A 22,843-nucleotide genomic window follows, 5' to 3' on the forward strand; every position below is an offset into this window, starting at 1 on the left:
ACCCACACACAGCCGATATTTTGTGACTTTTTATTTCCATTTGTTTCACAGATTTAGAAACTCAGACCCAAGGTTGGGAGCAGGGGAGGGAGCCTTGGTAGAGGGGTCCTGGAAAGGACTCTCCTCCTATCCCTACCCACCTGCCCCCCCAACCAAGCTTAGCCAGGTCTGACAGGCCTCCCGCCCAGAGATTCATTAGGGTCTTTTGAAAGGAAGCAGGAATGGAGGTTCAGGGAAAAGGTGGCCTTAAGAAGGGAAGGACCGGGAGCTGGGCAGAGGGTGCATTGGGGGGGCAGACCAGGCCAGCTGGGGCCATTCCCATTTACCCTAACAGAGGATGGGGCTGTGCCAAGAGGCCTGAACTAGGGCCAGCCCAGAAGCCCTTCATCCCCTCTCTCTCCCACATACTTACTTAGTCTCAAGGCTCCCACTCTCTAAGCCCAAACACCTCTCTGGGATCACTGCTGGCCCTCTCCCATCCCTATTTCACCCCCACCCACCCTCCCAGCTATTTACAAATATACAGAGGGGTTTGTTTTGTTTTTTTATTCTGCAAGGAAGAGCACATACCACCTGCCCTTGCCAAGGGACACTCCCTACCCTGGCCCTGAACCAGTCCTGCCCCTCCTGCTCTCAGCTGGGTCCAAGGCAGGGGTGGAGTAGTCTGGGCTCCTGGGAGTGAGGATTCCGGGGGAAGTGGGGACAGAGGAGAGAAAGAAGCTGATGGCCCGGACTTAGCTCCTGGAGAGGTGAGGGGTAGCAGCTGATTTTCCCTGCCACTCCCTGGAGCTCCCACTGGCCCTTTCAGTCCTGGGAGTCACAGTATTCTGCCCCAAGGGGGAAGGAGCAGGTTCAGAGGGGAGTCCCTGGCTCCACCCAGGGAACCGTGTAGGAGTCCAGACCCTTGTCTCCCTCCTCTGAGAGCACCTTCCTAGCAAGCGAAGTCTTCAAAAAGGCCCCCGGGAGGGCCGTGAGGGTGGTGGTGGTTGGGGAGCAGACTGCTGGCGCCCCCACCCTCAGCACAGCCTCGTCCCGGACACGGACTCTGCAGGACAACAGGCATGAGGGTGAGCAGTCAGCGCCCTGTCCTAGCATGGAAGGGGAGGGAGCTGAGGTCGGGCTCACCACCAGGACTCTCCCTGCAGAGGGAGAAGGCGGGGGGGGTGTCCGGGGGGGGGAGGGGAGGGAGCGGAGGTCGGGGGGGGGGGGGGGGGGCAGATCTTGGGAGCTTCCCCTTACCTGGTCCTTCAGCTCCTGCAGCCCCAAGGTGGAAATGCCTCCCGCGGAGGTCCTGAGGGGTGGTTTGGGGCGGCGCCACGTCCTCTTCAGCCGGTCCCAGGACACCTAGTCAGGCGTCAGAGAAAGGGTAATGAGTCTGGCGGATTGGGGGAAGCACAGAATTGTAGCTTTAGAGCCCAGAGGGCCCTTGTGTACCAGATGAGGGGAAGACATCCCGGAAAAGTCCCCACCATTCCCCATGAGTGACTCCCCTCCAGTCCCTTCACCCTTCTGGCCCTGAGGGCTGTACACTCCTCCCCACCAGGCCCCATCCTTGCCTCATAGATGTAATCAAGGATTTCTAGAAAGGTGAGGACACTGGCCCCTAGGAAGAGCCCCATTTGACCTCCAATGTCACCTGGGGATAGAAATAGCAGTGCATTAGGGGAAGAGCAGGTGGTTGGGAGGCCCGAGGCGGGGAGGGGAGGAGAGGGCGCCAAGCCTGCAAGGCCATCTGGGGCTCGGTCTGGGGAGGGGGACAGGTCTCACCCAGCAGGGAAGACAGCCCATAGACGGCTCTCTGCTCCACCGACTCCGAGGTCAGGGCTTCAAAGAAAACGTCCAAGACCAGGAAGTTCTCTCTGTGGAAACATTCAACAGGCTCAGGACAGGAAGCAGTTTGGAACTGGAGTCAGGTAAGGAACATGGGCAGGGCATCAGGTAGGTTGGCAAGGGACAGAGAATGGATGCAGGAGAAACCAGCCTCCTCCTCGCTCCCTGCCCCCCAGAAGCCTTAGCAAGGGCTCAGGGCAAAGAGCTGGTGGCTTCCACCTTCCCCTTGGGGATCCCCCAGGGGGGCTTGGGTCTCCCATAATAAAAAGAGACAGGGCACAGCCCCCAAACTCTCTCTGAGAATGGACTCACCTTGGAGAGCAAAGCATTAAATGACCTCCAAGGGCCCTTACAATTCTGATCACTGGATGATAATCCTTATTCCCTCTCATTTCTGCTGTCTCAAATAGCCCCTGCCTCATTCCTTCCAGAATTTACAACAGCTGCTTCTACCCAACACAGGAAGTCTAAATTCTCCGTCCTACCATGGCTCCCACTTGGGCCCACGTCAACATCTCTACTCCATCATACTTCCCTCTGTTCCATTCCTGACTACCCCCCCCCCAAACACAGCAGGATCATAAACCTCCCCGTTGTTGCTTATACTGCTCCAAGCCCTCCAACCCTCCCCCATAACCTATCTAAATCCTTCAGCCCCAAACTTTACCTTCTCCATGAAACTCCCCTGACTATCACAGCAATGTCTCTGCTCTCCATTTCTCTCAGTTTTCGTAGTCAGTCCCATGAAGTGAGCATTTACTTTTGATTTTGCCCCCCCCCCCAACAAGACAGTAAACTTTTCGAGGGCAGGGGCTATGTCTTACTCACCTGTATCTTACCAACCCCTTTATTCCTTATTCGTTCGTTCACACTCTTAGCAATTGTCTAAAATGGAGCAGGTGTTTTGGGAAATACTTTTAAATTCTCCCTTTAAGACATCTCTATTATGGGCCTGACTTTGTGGTGGGCAGAGGCTGGATGCAGGTACATACAGTGACACTCCATCCTTCACCCTTACCCTTATATCCCCTTCCTGCCCCATTTCTTGTTCCTAATGGGGGAAGTCTCCTCGCAGCCTCCCAGGATTCCCCCCTCCCTCACACCCTTAGCCCTCTCCAGGCCTTTGCAGCTGCCCCTGCCTCCTCACCACACTAGGCCCCCCAATCTTTCCTGTACCGTATATAGGTCTCGTTTCGGTTGTACTTCCTGGCCAGGTATCGGGCCGAGCTCCGGTTGGGGATCCGAACCATGGAGATCTCTTTCCCATAGCGCGTCAGGTTGCAAGGCAGGGGGCAAGCACAGCGGCCTCCTGATCCCCCACCCAGAGAGTCTGCAATACAACAGTTCCATCTGGGATGGACTAGAGAAGATCAGAGCTTTCAAGGGGAACTGGCTGGCAGAGGGGTGTGTGCCAGTCCTGTCAGGCAGGTATCTTCACAAGAAAAATCCTCCCCCACCCAAAATCTGGGTGTGACTCTTCCACCTCTGGGTTCCCTTTGCCTACCCCTTCCATCCAGTATAATCCTAATGGTCTAAGATCCTTCCCACGGCTGCCCACCTAGGGCTCTCTCAGCCCTGAGACACTTCTCAGCAACCTGGGTCTTCTGACTATACCCTAGTCTGGGTCCCCCCGACTTGGCACAAGTCCAGACTCACTCGTGGTGGAAAATGTGCCACATGGAACTCAGGGGAAGGCAAGCAGGAGCCGGAGTGGGACAAAGGGAGCCAGGGCCAGGGGACAGATAATGTCACAGGAAAAGGACCTGGGCGGACGGAATGGGTTTGCCCCATATGGACATGAGGTGATGCTTCCAGCAGGAGATTTCTCCCCCCTACCCTGGGAAGGCTAAAATATTTATTTGTCCTACAATAAGCTGATGGCAGAACCTAGATTCCTGACCTGCAAAGTCATGCTGAGTCCCCAATCCTAAATCCCACAGACTTAACGGCACTTCCCGTCCCCCGCCAGGGAGGGTCCTGCTAAGGGGATAGAGAGGAGATAGAGAGTCGGGGTATGAGGTTAATGGGGGGCAGGGTAAGCAAGAGAAGGGAAAGATGAGGATGCAGAATGAGAAGGTAGATGGGCTGGGCTGGGGATGAGGAACTAGGGAGAGACTTGTCTCCAACTATCTGGTGGCCTGTTATAGGAGCGATAAAACTGATCCTACTTGGAGCTAGAGAACAAAAGCAGAACCAGCAGGTAGGATGCCAAAGGGAGCCCGGTTTGTTCGGGAAGCACACGGAAACTACTGTTAGTGCTATCTAACTGGGGACGGGCTGCCTTATCAGGTGGCAAGCCCCCCACCCCTGGAAATATTCAAGCAAATGTGATTAAGAATCAAGGATGTCCCAGATTTATCCAGCAGGCGGGGTTGAGATTAGGTGAATTCTAAGTTCTGTGATTCTGTGAGATGGGGAGAAGGGACAGAGGGAATGGGGAACTGGAGAAAGGGAGGCAGAGGGAGAGAAAAGAGGGAAGAAGGAGCACCTACCTAAAGTATGGTCTGCACACTCAATGTAGATGTTGGGAGAGCAGATGGTCTCATTGCCTGGGGGAGAGGAGATGTCCTTGGAGTCCACAGTCCCTTCCCTGCCATGCAAGCCCTGCCCTCTGGATGGCACAAGCACAGGTACAAGCGCAGGGCCCCGGGGCACAAGCTGCTAAGGAAGGGGGTTCCCGGGGGCACCCACCTGGCATGTGAACCATTCTGCAGTGGCAGCGAGCCAGCACAGCCTCCTTCTCACAGCGCAGCCTGCAGGCTGAGACACTGTAGGACGCATAGCCCTGGAGTTCTGGCTCCCCTCCCTCACTCTTAGCCCTGCAGTTACCCCAGGGCTGGGGCAGGTATGTCAGCTGAGAAATAAAGGAGGATCAGAGGGTCACAGTGGATCTAGGGCTAGATCAGAAGCCATCTAATCCAGCCTGATTTTACAAATGAGAAAACGGAGGCTCCCGTCACACAGAGAGTAATTATCAGAGGCAAGATTTGAAACCAGATCCTCTGACTTTGAGAGTCCTTCTGCAGACCAGGAGCTCTCCACACCAGTCCCCACCCCCTAAAACACAGCCCCTTCCATCTGACCTCGCTCCTCAGACCCCAGAGCCGGGCCGGTGCACACTGGGCTTGGAGGATCCAGAACGATCAAAGGCTTCTCAGGGCAGAGCTGCCCACACTGGCCACCCTCACCTTCTTCCCCGCCCTCCTCACCCTCTGCTCCTGGCAGGACACAAATGTCTGGAAGCCCGGAGACACCCCAAACCCTAGCTGGTGAATGTATGGCGGCTCCTCTTGGCTGTGGATCTGAACCCGGATGCCAGCCTCAAATGACGTCTCATCTGCAGAGGAAGAAGCCCAAAGATGAGGAGACGGAATTCTCATGAGCTCAGGCTTCTCTGGCCGGCCACCGTGCCCCCCTGCAGTGGCCCCCGACCAGAGGCCATTCCCCCATCAGAGAAAGAGACACTCACATGAAACTCGGGTGGACGCGTTCTCTCTGCTCCAAGCGTTTTTAAAAGATAAATTTCCATTTGATTAAGACCCCACACACACACCAGAAATCTTGCTCTGGTTTTTCATTCTCTTTCTTGAGTCATTCTCACTCACCCTCAGCCCAACACAGCATTCAACCATTACTTAAGACCGAGGTTCATCCTATCCCCCCCAATGAAAGGGCCAAGGGTAGGGGGGATCCCCCCATCTTCTGCTCTTACTGGTCTCTCTCCAGATGGGCAGGTACTCTTCCTGTTGGATATCTAGCATGATCTCCAAACCACTGCCCATGCCCCCTGCCCTGCTGGGCCGAGGACTCTGGGGGTCAGCATTAAAGGTGTAGCACTTTCCATACCGAGTATATACCTGGGGGGAAAGGTGAGAAAGGGAGGTTACCATTAAAAGTTTGTTGTTGTTTTTCAGGCATGGCCGATGCTTCATGACCCCATTTGTGGGGTTTTTTGGGCAAAAATACTGGAGGGCTTTGCCATTTCCTTCTCCAGCTCCTTTTTTTTTAACAGATGAAGAAACTGAGGCAAACAGAATTAAGTGACTTTCCCAGGCTCACACAGCTAGCCAGGGCCTGAAGTTGGACTTGAATTCAGGAAGATAAGCCTTCCTGACTCCAGGCTGAGTATTCTATCCACTCCACTACCTAGCTGCCCATTAATATATATATATTCACAGCAAGGATACAGTGGCCCTGAGCTTCTCTGAAGTCCAACCCTGCCTTGACAAATATTTTTGTTCAGTCATGTCCAACTCATGCATTCTCCAAGGTTTTCTTGGCAAAGATGCGGGAGTGGTTTGCCTTTTCCTTCCCCAGCTCCTTTTACAGCTGAAGAAACTGAGGCAGACAGTCACACACCTAGTAAGTGTCTGAAGCCAGTTTTTTTTAATCTGCCTTATATTTATTTTTTTAAATAACTTTTTATTGACAGAGCCCATGCCAGGGTAATTTTTTACATTATCCCTTGCATTCACTTCTGTTCCGACTTTTACCCTCCCTCCCTCCACCCCCTCCCCGAGATAGCAAGCAGTTCTATCCATGTTAAATATGTTACAGTGTATCCTAGATACAATATATGTTGCAGAATCAAACAGTTCTCTTGTTGCACAGGAAGAATTGGATTCAGGAGGTAACAATAACCCGGGAAGAAAAACAAAAATGCAAACAGTTTACATTCATTTCCCAGAGTTCTTTCTTTGGGTGTAGCTACTTCTGTCCATCATTGATCAATTGAAACTGAGTTTAGACTGAAGCCAGTTTTGAAGTCAGGTCTTGCTAACTCCAGGCCCAGAACTGTTTACTGAGCCACGGCACTTGCCATCCCTCCTTGGGGCTCAGGTAATCCAAGTCATTGAGAAGATAGGAGAAGCTGGCCTCTCTCTTGGGATAGTCCCTCTCCCCTAGTTTGTCCCACCTTCTGATCTGTCCCCAAATTTCCTTGCATCCCTCCCCATTCTCTGCATCCTTAATTCTCCTTGCTCGAGGAATTATCCCAGCATCCACCAGATGGCACTGATACAGCACAGACAGAGAGAAGGGAAAGTCAGGGACCAAGGAACAGAGCTTGGACTGAGTGGTGAGGGAGAGAGGAAGTAGTAGATGGAGTGTATTTTGCTGTAGGGAAAATATCTCTCTCTGCTCTAGAAAACACTCAGAGGACTCTAAAAAGGCAGAAGCTTGCACTAGGAGAGAATTCCCTCCTTTAGGATTTCCCTGTAACAATGAAATAGGAGGTCCTGAAAATATCTCTCTCTGCTCTAGGAAACACTCAGAGGACTCTAAAAAGGCAGAAGCTTGCACTAGGAGAGAATTCCCTCCTTTAGGATTTCCCTGTAACAATGAAATAGGAGGTCCTGTTCCTACCCCCTGCCTTCAGTTCTCCTGGGTCCGAGGACACTATACTCCCCTTAGCCGTCATCCCACCTGAAATTAGTATTTCTATGCAGGAGCAGAGACACCTTGGGAAATGACCCTCAGCCACCTCCTTCCCAGGAGCCAAGAAAAGGTCTGCTTGCAGCTATCAGAGAAGTCAGCTCTAAAGCATCATATCCCCAACCTGGGCAAATTTAACAAAAACGCATTGAGAGCATATTGGGTTATTAAGGGGAGAGGGATCAGGGACCTGCTTCTGTGAGTATGAGATGAGGCAGAAGAAGTGGCAAGTGCCAAAAACGAAGTGACCCAGACATTGTGTAAAAATATAAGGAAAGGGGACCTATGAGAACGACCAAGGAATCTGTGGAAGAGGCAGCCCCAGAGCTGAGCCTGGAATCTAGAGAAGGATTTCCAGAGGCAGAGAGATGGAAAGAGAGGCCATTCCAGAGAGGAACGCAGGAAGGTGGGAAAAGGCAAAGCAAGGTCAGGCAATGGCCAGCTTGGCTGCCATGTGGAGTCATCCAGTGAAATAAATGTGGAAAGGTAAGGCAGAGTCAGATTGTGAAGGGCTTTAAATGCCGGGCTAAGCATTTTGTATTTTGCCCTTTAGGTAATAGGGAGTCACTGAGATTTTTGAAGAGTCAAGTGATTTGTTCTGCCCTGTGCAGTACAAAGATTATTTTGGCAACTGTGGGAAGGATGGATTGAAAGGAGAAGATAATGGCTGCAGGGACACAATTTAGGAGGGGATTAGAATAACCCAGGAGAGGGTTAGCAAGAGCCTGAATTCAGATGGTGGTGATGGATATGGAACTGGAGAGCCTTCCACCCCAATAAGCAACCTCAATCGGCCAAATCCTGCAGCTTTATCTTCTCCAGACCTGGCTCCTGGGTGCCTTCTCTAAAAGGCATCCTGTCCCTGCATTCCCTCCCATAGCCTAGGGGTGTGCTGGAATCAAGTCTAACCGGCTCAGAGTCCACTGTTAAATTTTGCATGCTAGCATTTATATCTCAAAAATCAGTCTCCACAAATTAGGGCTTGATTTATTATTTTGTTGATTGTCTAGACAAGGAAGTGATAGATAAAATGTTAATAATACCAATCAATCTTAAAAGTAGGTGCACATAGGTTTTCCCCCAGTGCAATACAGTGTTCAACATTTACCAGAACACCCTTGTCTCTCTATAAACACTGCTTGAGCTCAGCAGGAATGCAAAAGAAGGATCTGGGAGAGATGTCATCACCTGATTGGAAGCCTGTAGTAGACTGTTGTGAAACATATAATAACAACCTAGCAACATCAATTGCCATTCATTCTGTGCTTTGGGATTGACAAAATGCTTTTCACCCGTTCTGTCACAGGAGCCTCACAGCCCCTGCCCGCAGCCAGCAGCGCAGTCTTAAGAAGGTTCCTAGACATAGGCTGACCTTTCACTTTAGCAAGAAGAGAGGGGACCGAATCTTGACCATTACTCTTCTTTCCTCCTCTCTAACCTTAGGTCTAAATGTTTCCAATCTACCTTTTCATCCCTTCCTCCTGCCCTTCCTTTGTTAGTCCCTGTTAAACCACTCCCTATTACCCAGCAAGGAGTTCCTTCCAGGTTCATCATTGTGACCAAGTCCCTCTCTATTGTTCATTCATTCTTCAGATCTAAAAACCCATTTGGGGTTCTTTTAGCAAAGGTATGGGGATAGTTTGCCATTTCCTTCTCCAGCTCATTTTTCTAGATGAGGAAACTGAGGTAAACAAAGTCACACAACTAGAAAGTGTTTAAAGATGTCTTCCTGACTCCAGACCTGGAGTTCTATCTACTACACCACCTAGCTGCCCCGCAAATCAGTTCCATTCATTCTTTCCCCTCCTTCCTCTTCTTTTTAGGTGTGTGTGTTCTGACTATATATATATTTATGGCACATAAAGAGCCCTGTGTTAGGCCCTGGGAGACAAGCAGATTTAGATAAATAACTATGGTGCAAAATGATACAAGAAAAATGAATGAGAGACATTTTTAAAAGTGCTTTTTAAAAAGGAGAGGAGGAGAAGGGAAGAGGAAGGAAGGGAAGGAGGAGGAGAAGAGGAGAGGAAAGGAGGAGAAAAGAAGAGAGGAGAAAGGAAGGGAGGAAGAGGGAAGGGGAAGGGAAGGACAGGACAGGATGGAGGAGGAAGAAGAAGGGAGGAAAGAAGGGAAAGAAGGGGTGGAGGAAGAGGGGAAAGGGAGAAGGAAGGGAGGGACAAAGGCTGAGAGGGGAGGGAGAGGAGGGTAAGAAAGAGGGAGAGAAGGGAGAGAGAGGGGAAAGGGGAAGGGAGAAAGGAGGAGAAGAGGAAAAGGGAGAGGACAAGGAGGAGGGGAAGGAGGGAGGACAGTGGGAGGTCGCATCCTGTACAAAGTCAGGGAGATCAGGAAGCTTAACTGCCGCCCTCCCCCAGGGGCTCTGGGGCTTCTCCCCAGCCTCCAGCCCAGCCCATCTTGCCCATGCATTTTACCCTGGACCTCTGGCACACTGTCTCTCTCAGTGAAAAGGGCTGGATTTGGAGGCAGAAGGCTTGAAGAGAGGCTAGGCTCTGCTACTTGAGCCAGTTACATCACCTTTGCCCCCTAGCCCCCCATTTTCTCCTCCCTAAGATGCTGAGTTGGGCTGATGCTCAGCTCCCACCAAGTTTGGATATATATTTTCCCCACATCTCCCGTAAATGGTTGGAAAGGAGGAAACAACCGGCGGAGTCCACAGGGAAGGAGCTGGCCAGGCCGAGCTGCCCGCTGCCCGCCGCCCCCCTCCGTGCGACACTGACTGCCAGGCAGACCACATCGTTGCCCCGGAAACAGCCCCCGGGGTGGCCGGGCAGCGGGTGGAGCTGCGGGCTCCTAAGTGGCAGAACTCTGGTGGCAGCACAGCCCGGCTGCCTCTTCCATGGAGACGGCACGGCCGCTCCGTCCCACAAGAGCCGTGGCTGCCCGCGTCTCCTTGGCCACAGGCTGCCCCAGGTGGGGCTGGGAGGGGGTAGGGGGGCCGGCACAGGTCCTGGGCCAGAGGGCCAAAAACAAGGGTGCTGCTCTCTTCCCCATCAGTCCCCTGGAGGCCCCTCTCCTCGCTTCTTCAGCCTCCCCTCTACCCTTCCAGCATGAAGCTCTCCTCCTTCTTTCTGCATACACCTCTCTCCTTCCTGCTTGCCTAATTTCTGACCCTCTGTTCCCCAGATGTCTGTCCCCTCGATTTCTGACCCTCTGCTTCCCATTGGTCTGCCCCCCTGAGTTCTGACCCTCTGCTCCCCATTGGTCTGCCCCCTTGATTTCTGACCCTCTGCTCCCCATCAGTCTGCCCCCCTGAGTTCTGACCCTCTGTTCCCCAGCTGTCTGCCCCCCTGATATCTGACTCTCTGTTCCCCATTGGTCTACCCCCTGATTTCTGACCTGCTCCCCAGCTGTCTGCCCCCTTGATTTCTGACCCTCTGCTCCCCATGGATCTGCCTCCCTGATTTCTGACCTGCTCCCCAGCTCTCTGGTCCTCTGATTTCTGACCTGCTCCCCAGCTCTCTGCCCCCCTGATTTCTGGCCCTCAGTTCTGTCTCCCTGGCCTCTGCATCTCTGCACCTCTGTGGTTCTGTGGGTCTGTGCCTGTGTGACCCCCGGTCTCCGCTTGTCCACCTTCCCGACTCTGTCCCTCAGCCTGCCTTTCCAGCCCTTCCTCCCCTGACACTCCTCCCTCCTTCCCCTTGACAGCCTGGGCACATTTCCCAGCCTCCCAACTCCCTCCTCCCCACTCTGCAACAAGAGACAGTAATCTGAGATCTGGAGAGATCTGTCCTGAGCTAAACTCGGTGCTCGGCTCTATCAGTCCCCTGGGCTCTATCTATCCACCGGGCTCCCATTCCCCAGGAAAGCGCTCTCCGCGCCGTGCCCTCGCGGGGCTCTTGCTCTCCCGATGCCCCCCCTCCTCTCTCTCCCTTCAGTCACAGTGCCCACGGGGTTAACAGGCAATTAGTGGGGCCAGGGCTCAGAGCTTCGGTGGGGAGAGGGGGCCGAGCCTCCGGGAGATAAGCGGCAGCCGGGGAGCTGCAGAGACTGGGCTAATCCCAGAGCTAATCTTCTGGCCGGGCTTTATCACAGCTGCCTTCTGGGCATTCTGCCTCCGCCAAGGAGCTCAGACTTTCCCTAGCTGCCCCCAACCCCAGTGCCCCCATTAAGAATCCGCCTGCCCTGCTCCCCATTCTTGGCTTCTAACCCTCACGCCCGCTCCCCAGCCCGGGAGCCTGAATCCTTCAGTCTGCGGGCAGATTTGGGGAGGGGGAGGCAGCTGGGGGCAGCTCCCCCTTGGGTTGGATCCCTTCGAGCTGAGGCACAGAGGGGGTCCCGGCGCTTCTGCAGCTTCCCGGCTCCCCACTTCTCTAGAAACAGACAGAACTCGGGGAGCAGGGCCGATCGGAATAACGGATGAGGTGCTTAATCACGAGAGGACTTAGCACCCTTCCCAAGGTACATCTGGGTCTGTGTGCAGATGACACCGGTCTTAGAGCAACTCCTCTTCCAACATATTCCCGGTCCTTCCAGGCAGGGGAGGACACCGCCTCCACTCACAGCCCCGCAGACCCGCGCGCACCCAGCTTTTACCCCGACATTCCCCAGGACGAAGGGCAAGGATTGCCTACTTCCTCCCGCCACCCACTGGGGGGTAACTGTGCCTTGAAAGAATCTGTCTTTGTCTTCAAGCACATGTAAATTGTGAGTAGTAGTGGAAGCACTATTATTACCTGCCCGTGATCTCTAGAAAAAAGAAATGGAAATTAGAAAGCTGAGAGCAGGAGAACCGGAAGGAGATGAAGATGACAAAAATGATGATGATGATGCTATTGGGGTGGGGGTGGGGGTTACCACCCAAACTGGCTCCAGTGAAACCCGACTAGAAACGAGGTGACTTCAGGAAAGAGGAATGAGGAATCCTGGGAGTAAGATGGATGGATCCAAGGGCTGGCTCTCGGAGAGCAGGGTAGGGAAGTAGATGGGATGGATGGAGGGGAAAGAGCTCCTTGCAAATTCTCCACTACTTCTACAAAACTCAGAAATTCCATTTTCTTCACATCGACCTCTCTCCTAAATGATCCCTTTCCTTAAATTCACTCTCCCCTACCAGCCATCTTCAGTGTGTGTCAGATGTGCAAGGGAGGTGGGCGAGAGAAAGGGCCGGCTAAGGCAGAAACTAGGGGCTCAGGGGTAGAGTGTAGTTTGTTCTTCAAGAGAGAAAAATGTCCCCTTCTGTTTTGGGAGGTAAGGAGAGCATGAGATGACAGGCACAAGATGGAGCCCAGGTTTTCCCCCAGGTTCTCCAGGCTCCAGTTCAGCCTTACACACACACAGACCCCTCAGCCCCCATTCAGCCCCCACACGGCTCATCCCTGCAGCACCTCTCCCTGACCCAACCCCACACTCCCAGACCAGACCCTCCAAACCCCCTCCGCCTTACACAACTCAACTCCCGCAAACCCCAACCACCACTCAGCCTCCAAGCTCCCGGCACCCACTCAGCTTTCTACACATCTACATTTAACCCAAGCCCACAGCCCAACATTCATTCCACGTTACACAAGACATTACAAGATCCCTGTAATCCCACACCACAGGCCTGCCCCCCCAAGGAGGCCCTGGCCCTGCCAGTGGGTCCTGCCCCCCTGCTGTGGTACCCATGCCTAAGGAGGCCCCTGCCAGCCCATCCTGCCCCCCTAGGAGGCCCTGCCCCTGCCAGCCCACCGCCCCCCCATGATACTATGCCTAAGGAAGCCCCTGCCAGCCTGGCATGCCCCCCTAAGGAGGCCCTGGCCCTGCCAGTGGGTCCTGCCCCCTCCTGTGGTACCCATGCCTAAGGAGGTCCCTGCCAGCCCATCCTGCCCCCCTAGGAGGCCCTGGCCCTGCCAGCCCATCAGGCCTCCCCCCGCCCCCCATGACACCATGTGTAAAGGAGGCCCCCGGCTCCAGCCCCACATCCATCCACTCTCTCCTGCACACTTACACGGCCTGGCATACATCCATCACACATGCAGCTCCCTCCCTCCTGTCTCCTCTCCTTCCCTTCTCCTCTCTGGGTTGCCTCATTTGCATTCCCCAGGCTCCCAGCTCCTCAGCAAAGTGACCTCCGCTCAAGAAGCGCCAGAGGCTTCCACAGCGGCCATGAGGGGGGAGCTGAGGGGAGCAGCGCGAGGAGGTGGCCGGTGGAGAGGGGCGGGGGGAGCGGGCAGAGGGGACGGTCGGGGGCTCCCTGGGTGTGTGGTGGGGGGACGGGGCCCGGGGAGAAGGGCGACTGGGTCTTGGGGTTCAAAGGGGCGCGGGGGGGGGCCGGGAAGGGGAGGGAGCTTTTTCTGCCAGGGTAGGGGCCGTCTGGTGGACGGAGTCTGACGGCCCCCCTCCCGGGGGGGCCCCTCCCTTGGGCGGCTCCCCTGGCCCGTCCCCGCTCGAAGGGCCTGCCGGCCCTCCCTGGCCCCCTTCGGGGCCACAGGGGGCCCCGGCCTCCTGCCCCCGGGGAAGGGCGTGGCCCTTCTGCCCCCAGAAGCCTCCTTCCCTCCCTCCCCTTGGTATTTTTTCACATTTTGATTATCCTGTCCTGTCAACCCTGGAGCACCCGGTTGTGCTTTTCTTTCCTCCTAAATCAATCCTCCATTTCCCCTTAATCATCCCGTGCCTCTTCCCTGAACTCCTCCCTGGGTTTGTTCAGGGGTGGGGGTGCCCCCCAGGGGGGAAATGGGGCCCGGGACCAGGGGGGTGGGAAGGGGGTTTCCTTATCTGGGGGAACGGGGCAGTTCCAATCCTCCTGACCCTCCTTGCCCTCCTGTGTGAAGTCTCTTCCCTAGGGGCCCTCCCGGGCCAACACCCCCATTTCAGTCCAGCCCATTTTGGGTTTTTAGGAGGGGAGGACAGGGGGTGGGGGAAACCCCAAAAAGGGTGCCCCTTTAGGGGGTGGGGGGGTTCTTTCCTGCCCCTCCCCCTGCCCCAAGGGTCCACGCTCCCTCCCTCCTCCCATGTCTGCCCGGCTGGAGGCTGAAGAGATCAGCCAGAAATGGACTGTGGAACACTTGACTGCCGGAGCCCCAGCATCCTCGTCATTTGGGAGGCAGGAGGAACCACGGGTTTTCTCCCTGGGCCTCGGGCTCCCCCTCATTCCTGGAAGCCAGTGGCCTTTCCCCCCCCCCAACCCCCAACAAACAGGATCTGGAGCGGCCGCAGCCTGACTGTCTTGCGTCACTGGCTACCAAATCACAGACGGGACCCAGGTATTCCCGGCCAAAACCCTGTTCCTTCCTCCAAACTAAATCTTCCCCCCCACCTCCCACCCCAGCCCCCTTGCCCCACACCCCATCCTCCTTGTCTCAACCCAGATCTTGTCATGTTCCTAACAAATCAGGCCCGGGACTGCAGAGGAAGGGGGGGGGGTTGGGATGGAGACAATTTGGGGAGTTAATTCTGCACAGGAAGGAAAGTAGCAGAGGAAGGGGGAAGCAGGTGGGGAGCAGTGCAAGGAGTGACAGGGAGCAGGGTGGGGGTCCAGGAGGGGAGAAGTAGGGAGCATTGCTACAAACACTAATCAGCATCTTCCGGCAGCTCCATAGAGGAGCTAAGCTGATAATGAGCTGGGCTCCCGGTTGATTCCTGATTAATGAAGAGGCCGGCGGGGGCCTCTGCAGAGTGGGGCCGGGTCAGGGCCGGCTCTGCAGGGCCCCCTCCCACCCTCTGAGCGGGTCTCCCTTCAGGCCCCCATCCCCCCAACAATAAGGAATCCAGATCTTGTGGGGTCATCCTTGGTGCTGGATTCCCTATGGAGCAAGGCCTCCCCACCCTCATCCAGGCAGGGAGCCCCCTGAGAGAAGGGTGAGGGCAGATGGGGCTGCAGCCAAAAGGAAGATCCAAGAACAGGAAAAAAGCACCTCTGGAAGGAGGCAGAAAACAGGGGCCTGGATAAAAAGCTGCAATTGGTCAGATTAACAGACCCCGTAGGGCCCAACAGCCTCCTGCGCCTCTCTCTGGCCTCCAAGAGGCCCTCGGTGGGGAAAGCAGAGGGGTATCGGGGGCCAGGAAAAGGCAGCAAGGAAAGGGGTAGTAACAAGGGAACACAGAGCAGAGACAACTAGCCTGTCTCAATGCTGGACTGAAGGGGAGGGGGCTGGGGCTGCCTGATGGAATGACATACAGAGAAAAGAAAGGAACTGAGATCTTGGGGGGTACTTAAAAGTAGGAAAAGGACCCCAAACTAGGTCTGAGGGGGCTAAGGCTGCCAGATGGAATGACATACAGAGAAAAGAAAGGAATTGAGACCTTAGGGGCTTAAAAGTTGGAGAGAAGAACCCCAAACCAGGTCTCAGTCCCCTTTGTCCCGAAGCTGACCTGAAAGGGGGGGGAAAGAGCTGTGATAAGAGGGGGAGGGATGGGGGACTGCCCAGCTGGAAGTGGCCTTGTCTAATTGTGCCTGATTAGCAAAGAGGAAGGAGAACCAGGTGAGTGATTATTAGTCATGCCATTCAAAGGAGGGAAGTAAAAAAAAAAAAAAAAAAAAAAAAAAGCAAATTGGAAGGGTAGGAATGGGGCTTAGTCAGGAAGGGGAAATAGGGGTACCAGATAGTCTGGTGAGAGGAGAAACAGGGGCAAGCAATTTTTTCTCTTGCCCTTGCTGGCATCTGCAATAACATGTTAAGAGTGAAGCTCTGGGAGTCCTAAAACCTGCATTCTAATTCTGCTGGGATACTTGCCAACTGACCTTGGGTAAAACTGATGCTCCTGGGTCTTGGTTTTCTCATCTGTAAAATGGGTTGGACCTGTTGACTAAGGCTAATTGTTAACTTCTGGGAAACTCATCTTATTCCTGCCTCAGTTTCCCCACCTAAGGAAAACAATCATTCAGAACTCAAAGGGACCTTAAAGCCAGCCAGTCCTACCCCCTCATTTTGTGGCTCTAGAAAGAGGGGTAGAGTGGAGTTTCCAAGGTCATCCAAAAAGGAACAGAGGTCAGATTTAAACCCTCTGTCCTGACTCCAAAATCAAACAGTGCCATCCACCAGACAATATCAACGGCGAAGCAGAAATAAAACACAATCTGGACTTAAATGTTTGCATTATATAAAAATACATACTATATATAAAATGTGCTGTATATTACAATATGCTATACATATGTATGTGCGTATTTTTATATGTGGAGGCAATTATGGCTAAATGATTTGTCCAGAATCATACAGCTCATAAGTGTCTGAGGCAGGACTTGAATTCAGATTCTCCTGACTCCAGAGCTGGTGCTCTATCCCATGGGCCACCTAACTGCCCATATACATGTGTGTACCCATATACAGACATTTAATGTAGACTTCTCCCCTTATTTCACTTTTCCAACTACCTTCCCAGCTTCCACACTCTCCCGAATCCCATTTCTGAGATTTCCCCACGTTACAGCCCATAACCACATGGACCAAACTTTCACCCTCCTCGGAAGCCCGACACAGAGTAAAGCTCTGTAATGGGTGGGACCTTGCAGGGGTCCTCATCCCTCATCTTGGGTTCCCTCATCTACAAAACGAACGTAACTCTTGCCCCACGGAGCTGCCTGGAGAATGAGATAATCAGCGTGGGTGAATGGGAAATGCTGGGTAGACAAATGTGATTGTTGGGACTTCCTCCTGGGCCCTGACCCCCCCATTCTTGGACCTCAGCTCTCCATCAGAAAGGCTCCAAGTGCTGTCCCTTAGTTTCGAAGTCATACATCTTATTAGTTCAGTCGTGTCTGATTCTTTGTGACCCCATTGGGTCAGAGATGCCGTTAATTTTACAGATGAGGAAACTGAGGCAAACTGAGGTGCATGTCAGGTCTTCCTGACTCCAAGCCCAGTCTCCATCCGTCTCACACAAACCTTGGGAAGACAGTGTGATGCGACAGAAAGTCAGTGGCCCTGGATGTCAATCCCTCCTCCACCTCTCCTTAGTTGGGGGGCTTCTGGACAACCCTGGGCCTCTCCTGCCTATCTCCTCATCCCACAAATGGTGGTAATGACTAGGGCCCTGCCCATTTTACTGGCCTGTGCGCCAGTAAAAGAGGAAAATGTCCCGCAAACCTCGAAGTGAGATAGAAGGAAAAGGAGGTGCTGTCGTTCTTGTTTGATTTATTCATTCTAAAAATCCCACTAAATCCTGACTGAGCCCCACATCATGCCAGGAAAATGCTTAGAGGGACTGGAATACACCCATTCAACCATCTTCCCAGGCAGACACTGCAAGAGAAGGTAAATGGCCCCATAGGGCACACAACACCGAGCCGGCAGTCAGAAAAACTCAAATTCAAATCTGGCCCCAGAGGCTTTCCGGCTGTGGGCTCCCGGGCAAATCTCCTAACCCTGTTTGCCTCAGTTTCCTAATCTGTAAAATGGAGACAGTAATGATATCACCTTCCTCCCAGGGTTCTTGTGAGGATCAAATGAGATAATACCTGTAAGGTGCTTAGCACAGTGTCTGGCACTTGGAAAGTGCTGTCGTGGCGCACTTTAATTTTATTATTATACCTCAGATTTCAGTTCCACCCCCACCCAAACAGCAGTCCCAAGCCAGACCTGTCCCAGTACTTGGGAAGCAATGAGACTTACTGAAGAAGCGGCGGACAGAGGGCAGATTCCACTGAAATTGTGCCTTGTTGGGAGAAGGGAAGAGCAGGAAGGGCTGAGGCTCTGTGAGGGGGAAAGGCATTTTCTAAAATCTCCCCCCCTCCCAGGAATATTTCTTTTTGGCCCCGGCAAATCCTTTTACATTCCCCAAGGCCTCCTCAGTGAGCCTTTCCCAGGCCTTCCCAAGGCATGAGGGCTCTCTCCCTTCTCTGAACTCATAGCACTTCCTGAGTGTCGACATCATTTGGTGATTAATCATAAACTGCCTCGTGAAATCCTCTGTAACAGCTGTTGTCTTTCGCTGTGATTTCACATAGGATGTGTTAGGCTGTAAGCTCCCTGAGGGCAGGGACCACGTCTTCTTTTTTAATCCCTCATTGTGTCTGAGGCAGAGCCCCTGCATGGGGCTGCAGCTCAGTAAATATGGGGTGCTTCCTCGAGTGCTCTAGAGTGGACAGAGAAGACTAGACAGGGAGGGTAAAGAGCAGTGAGAATGGGTAAGAGTGAGAACAGGTAGAAGTATGGGAGGGAAAAGTAAATGGAGAGATGGGAAATGAGTTGGGGGAGTGGGGGAGGTAACAAAGTGTGGGGGTGAGAGATTGAAGTGGTAGCAGTAGCTAGATAGAGCAGCAGCTGAGAAGGACTGGGGGAGGGAACATTACCCAAAGTAAAAATAGGCTGGAAAATGTGACATTTATTAACTTGGATTCCAGAGGAAAGGTCACAGCATAGTGGGGAGTGGGGAAGGAGGGATCGAGGAAGGTAAGAGAAAAAAAAACAGGACAATAACCCCCTCCTCAGACCCGTTCTCTAATTGGCTGACCCATCTCATCGCCCAGTGTCCAATCAATATCAGAATTCCCTTCATCATTCACAGATCTATCCCTATCACAGTCCCCATTTTCATCACAGACCCATCCCCGTGCTAGATGTCATGTTTACCACCGATCAATCCTATCACAGATCCCATAATTTTCCTACCAATATGAAAATCAGAATCAGATTCAGAATTTCCAGTTGTAAGAGAGGAAGGAGGATGGGGGTGGGAAGGAAACAGCGTTAAGAGACAATGGCCTTTTAGTGCTAAGGGACAATACATCTCCAAAGGTGAACCGCTTTTCCCCTACATGTCTTCTGCTTCTTACCCAGTCCTTACTGTCTTGTAGCCACTCCTGCAAGAAATCCCTAAAAACTCCCATCATCCTCATGTCACCAGATTATCAGTATCAAAAGGACCCAAGAAAAATGCACCCTCCACACAACCCTTCCCCATCACTCTCACCCTGACCAGACCATGAGTCCAAGGAATTCCTCCTATGAGCTTGCTTGACCCAAAACAGGGGAGAACACTGCTTCCAAATGCTCTAGCCAGCTCTCCTTTCCCAGACCACAGCAAGAAATCTCTCCTTGTTCTCCCTCCTTCCTCCAGTTTTCTCCCTCCCTTCTTCCTTCTTCTCTTCTATCTTCGCCTTTCCCTTTCTCCCCACTCTACTCCTCTCCTCTCCCTCCTCCCTCCTTTCTCCCTATCTTCCTTTACTCCAATTGCCTCCCCCCACCTCCCCCCCCACTTCTCCATCTCTCCTCCTTTCTTCCCCCTTTGGATCCCCCTCCCTTTCCTTTTCCTCTCTTCCCCCCCTCCCATCCCCCTCAGGCCCTGAAATACAAACTCCGGCTCTGTAGGCACAAAGATTCCATTGATTTCTGGCCCCCATCAGCACCTGCTAGGACCAGTCTCTGTTCCTTCCCGATTTGGGGGGTGGGCAGGGAAAAAGCAAAGGAATCTCACCCCAGGGAGATGACAAACATGAGTGGGAACCTCACAGAGAACTGTGCCCCCACTTTCTCCCCCCCCCAACTCTATATCCCACCTTCTGATTCTTCCCAGTCTCTGCAGGGAGATAAAACTCAGGGATATAAGAAAAGGAGAATGAGAGGGTGAGCATGATGCCTCAATTTCCCTGACCAGCCCCTTTCCACTCACTGTTCATATGTCCTCCAGGGAGAAACGTCTCTTGTAGGACTCTCTGCTCACTCTCCCACTAACAAATCCCTCCTCCTCCCCCATCCCATGCTCCTTTCTCCCATGCATGCAGCCTCTGCTTGTGCCCATGGACAAGACATCCCTGGTCCTTCAAAACTGTCCCATGGCACATAGTCCCCTCTGGAGGAGAGCATGGAGTCGTGCCCATTTGACTGCAATGATAGGCTGTATATTACTCTGCTGAGGGCATGTGTCCCACTGATGCTCAGGCAAGGTCTGGGTTGAGAAGCTCACAGGGAATCCTGGTTCTCCTATCTCTGCATTTCCATCTTGTGGCCAATTCAGTGGCAGGAGAGGGATTTTGTGTGTGTGTGTGTGTGTGTGTGTGTGTGTGTGTGTGTGTGTGTGTGTGTGTAGGCTTGGTAGTAAAAATGGGGGAGGAGGGGTATACACCCAGCCAGCATGGTGTGAGTTGAACATGGACTGTGTGCCTGAGACACTGTCACCCAAACACCACGTGCAGGAAAGCATCTCTGTGTGAGAGACATACATGAGCAAGTGGGCAAAGGGTTTTCATGCCTACTGTGTGTGTGTGTGATTCCATGTGATTGTGTGTGTGTGTGAGATTGTGTATATGTGTGATTGTGTGTGTGTGTGTACACACAGGAGAAACAGGAATCAAAACTCCCGGAGCAGAGTGTCTGGGTCTGTGCATGTGCCCATACAGAGACAGCCCCACCAGCCTACTGTGTATCAATGAGCTCCTGACATGCAGAGTGTGAGTTGAGAGAGATCATGGTAATCACGGGAGGGAATGACACTGGATAACGGCCCTCCCTGCTCCTCCTGTGTTCCAAGACCCCGACACTGAGGATGGCGATGAGCAGTGATCCGTGTGAGGTGTACCCCAAACCCAGCACACAGGGATGTAGTAGTGTGGGTAAGAAACAGTGGCCAGGATGAGGGATTTTTTGAAAGGGGGGGGGGGAGGAGTTGTGCACCTAAGAATGAATGAGTGAGCCTGAGTGTGAGAGCCACAGACTATAAAAGAGAAAGAGCTGTTAGTGTTAACGACTGAGTGAAAAAGCCAGAACTGAGCATGGGGGACAACATGAAAGGGGGAGTGTGTGAGAGAGAAAGACGCTGGCACTGTGTAAATGTCCACGAGGTCCTTCTAGGTAGTGCCCGTGCCAGCTCCACAAGATGCCCCCCAAATCCTTCCTCGCCTGCTCTCCTTCAATCCCTTGAGCCCCCAACCTTTGACTCTGCTGCTTGCCCAAGGTGGGAGGGGGCCAGCAGGAGTCAGAGAAGGGTGAAAATAGGGAGGGGGGAGAAGACATAAACCCTGACTTTCTGGAAAGATGTTCTCTAGAGTGGCAGGACTCAGAAGCCTCCCATTGAGCTCCAGCCGGGGGCTGCCCCATCCCTTCAGTGCCAGCCCCCTGGCACCAGGGTGCCCCCTCCAAGCCGTGGCAGTGCTGCAGTGGCGGGAGCAGCAAGGACAGGGCAAGCCCCTCGAGGCTTCCAAAGAGCTGTGGCTCTAGAGTGGAGAGAGGGACCGCTAAGCCCAAGAGAGACCCCAGCAAGGATCCTGGTGGCGGAGGAAAAAGGGAGCCCCCATCCCACCACCCCAGCCCAGATGGCCCCCCCTAGAGCCAGGGGCAAGCCAGCCAGTGGGACTCACCACAGAGAAGTTACTGGCGGAGCAGTGGTGGCCACTGAAGTTGCAGCTCTTGAGCATGTCAGCCAGCTGGTGGCCAGTGCGGTTCAGGATGTCCACCATGTCCGGCTCGGGGTACCGGAGGCCGGCTGCCCGGTGTCCGTCTCTGTCCTTAGGGGGCAGCCCCGTCAGGTTGGCCAGGTGGAAGATGTCAGCATCGCTGAGAGCAGAGTGGCGGAAGCGGTTGATGTTGCAAAGGGTGACGGCGGGGAAGCCCAGGACGGGGGCTACCCCGGCTGGGTCCAGGGAGACCAGGTGAGGCCGAGCCAGGTAGCTGCGGGCCAGGCCCACCACCTGGTAAAGGAAGGCGGCCAGGGAGGCCAGAAGGGCCAGTGCCCACAGGCTCCTGCGCAGCCCTCGAGGTCCCCGGCCACAGGCATGCCCCAAGCCGTGCAGGGTGCTGGAGCTGGCGAAGGTGGCCAGGTCCCTCGGGGGCGCCCCCTGGCACGCTGCCCCCAGCAGGCTCTGCTCGTCCCCCTCTTCCTTCTCCTTCGGTTTGGCATCTTCCTCGGAAAATTTGATTTTGCACACTATCTCGATAGGCATCTGTCCCTGGCTGCTCGGACCTGGCCGGCCGGAGAGTCCCTGCCCGCTGTCCCCTCCCCGCCTGGCAGCCCGGGCTCCTCTCCCCAAGTGGTTGGTGACAGCAGCCGCTCCTCCAAACTCCAGCCGAGGAGGGGGAGGGGGCGGAGGGAGGGGAGCTGCTCACACTCCCAGCAGCTCCGCAGCCCTGGCTGCCGCCGCCGCTTGTCTCTCTCCTCGATCGTCTCCTTGTGGCTTCGCTTATCAGCAGCAGCACAGCTGTCAGCCCCTGCGTGTGTCCCTGCGAGCGCTCGCTCCGCCACGCCGCTCAGCCCGCGCCGCTCAGCATGTGCTCCGAAGCCCACCCCGCGCTTAATAATTCAGGACATGTCAACAGCGTTTCACCGGCGGGCGGGCGGACAGCAGGAGCCGGGCCAGGGGAGGGGAGCGCCAGGGGCGGGAGCGGACCCCGGCCCGGGGCCGGGGCGTCCCGCTCCGTCCCCCCCACCTCAGGCGCGACCCCCCAACTCTCTTCGCGCCCCCAGCCACGGGGTGCGCCCTGCCCACCCCCACACCCAATCACATGACAGAATCCCAGCTCTGCCCTGCTCCCTTTATTCCCTGCTGGGCCTGAGGCCGTGCCCCTGGGCGGCCCCCCGCGCTAGTTCACGGATGAGCACCACCCCGAAGGCCCCACCCAGGCCCACTGGGGGACCCCTGACATCCCCGCTGCTCCCACCACTACCCCCGGCCTTGTATCTGACCCAGCTGCCCCATTTCCAGCTCGCCAAG

The 22,843-nt window shown here is 54.3% G+C and overlaps 1 protein-coding gene across 1 annotated transcript; it reads right to left on the minus strand.

Moving 5' to 3' along the window:
* Window positions 1-14: 14 nt before the first annotated feature.
* On the minus strand, window positions 15-22,333 carry ASIC4 (acid sensing ion channel subunit family member 4). Its single transcript, XM_031957983.1, has 10 exons — window positions 21,494-22,333; window positions 5,543-5,687; window positions 5,040-5,167; window positions 4,522-4,684; window positions 4,323-4,379; window positions 3,007-3,160; window positions 1,768-1,859; window positions 1,557-1,636; window positions 1,240-1,344; window positions 15-1,045 (listed from the first exon to the last, which is right to left on the minus strand). Exons 1-10 carry the CDS (start codon window positions 22,073-22,075, stop codon window positions 932-934), a joined length of 1,620 nt encoding a protein of 539 aa, XP_031813843.1. The 5' UTR covers window positions 22,076-22,333; the 3' UTR covers window positions 15-931.
* Between the last annotated feature and the right edge of the window lie 510 nt (window positions 22,334-22,843).

The sequence above is a fragment of the Sarcophilus harrisii genome, chromosome 3, assembly GCF_902635505.1.
Source record: "Sarcophilus harrisii chromosome 3, mSarHar1.11, whole genome shotgun sequence".
NCBI lineage: Eukaryota > Metazoa > Chordata > Mammalia > Dasyuromorphia > Dasyuridae > Sarcophilus > Sarcophilus harrisii.

Coding starts and splice junctions, on each gene's coding strand:
- ASIC4 (XM_031957983.1), bottom strand. CDS start 22,075: ATGCCTATCGAGATAGTGTGCAAAATCAAATTTTCCGAGGAAGATGCC. Junction 5,168..5,542: donor GCCCATCTGGAGAGAGACCA/GTAAGAGCAGAA, acceptor CTTCCTCTGCAG/ATGAGACGTCATTTGAGGCT. Junction 1,046..1,239: donor TGCAGGAGCTGAAGGACCAG/GTAAGGGGAAGC, acceptor GTTGTCCTGCAG/AGTCCGTGTCCGGGACGAGG.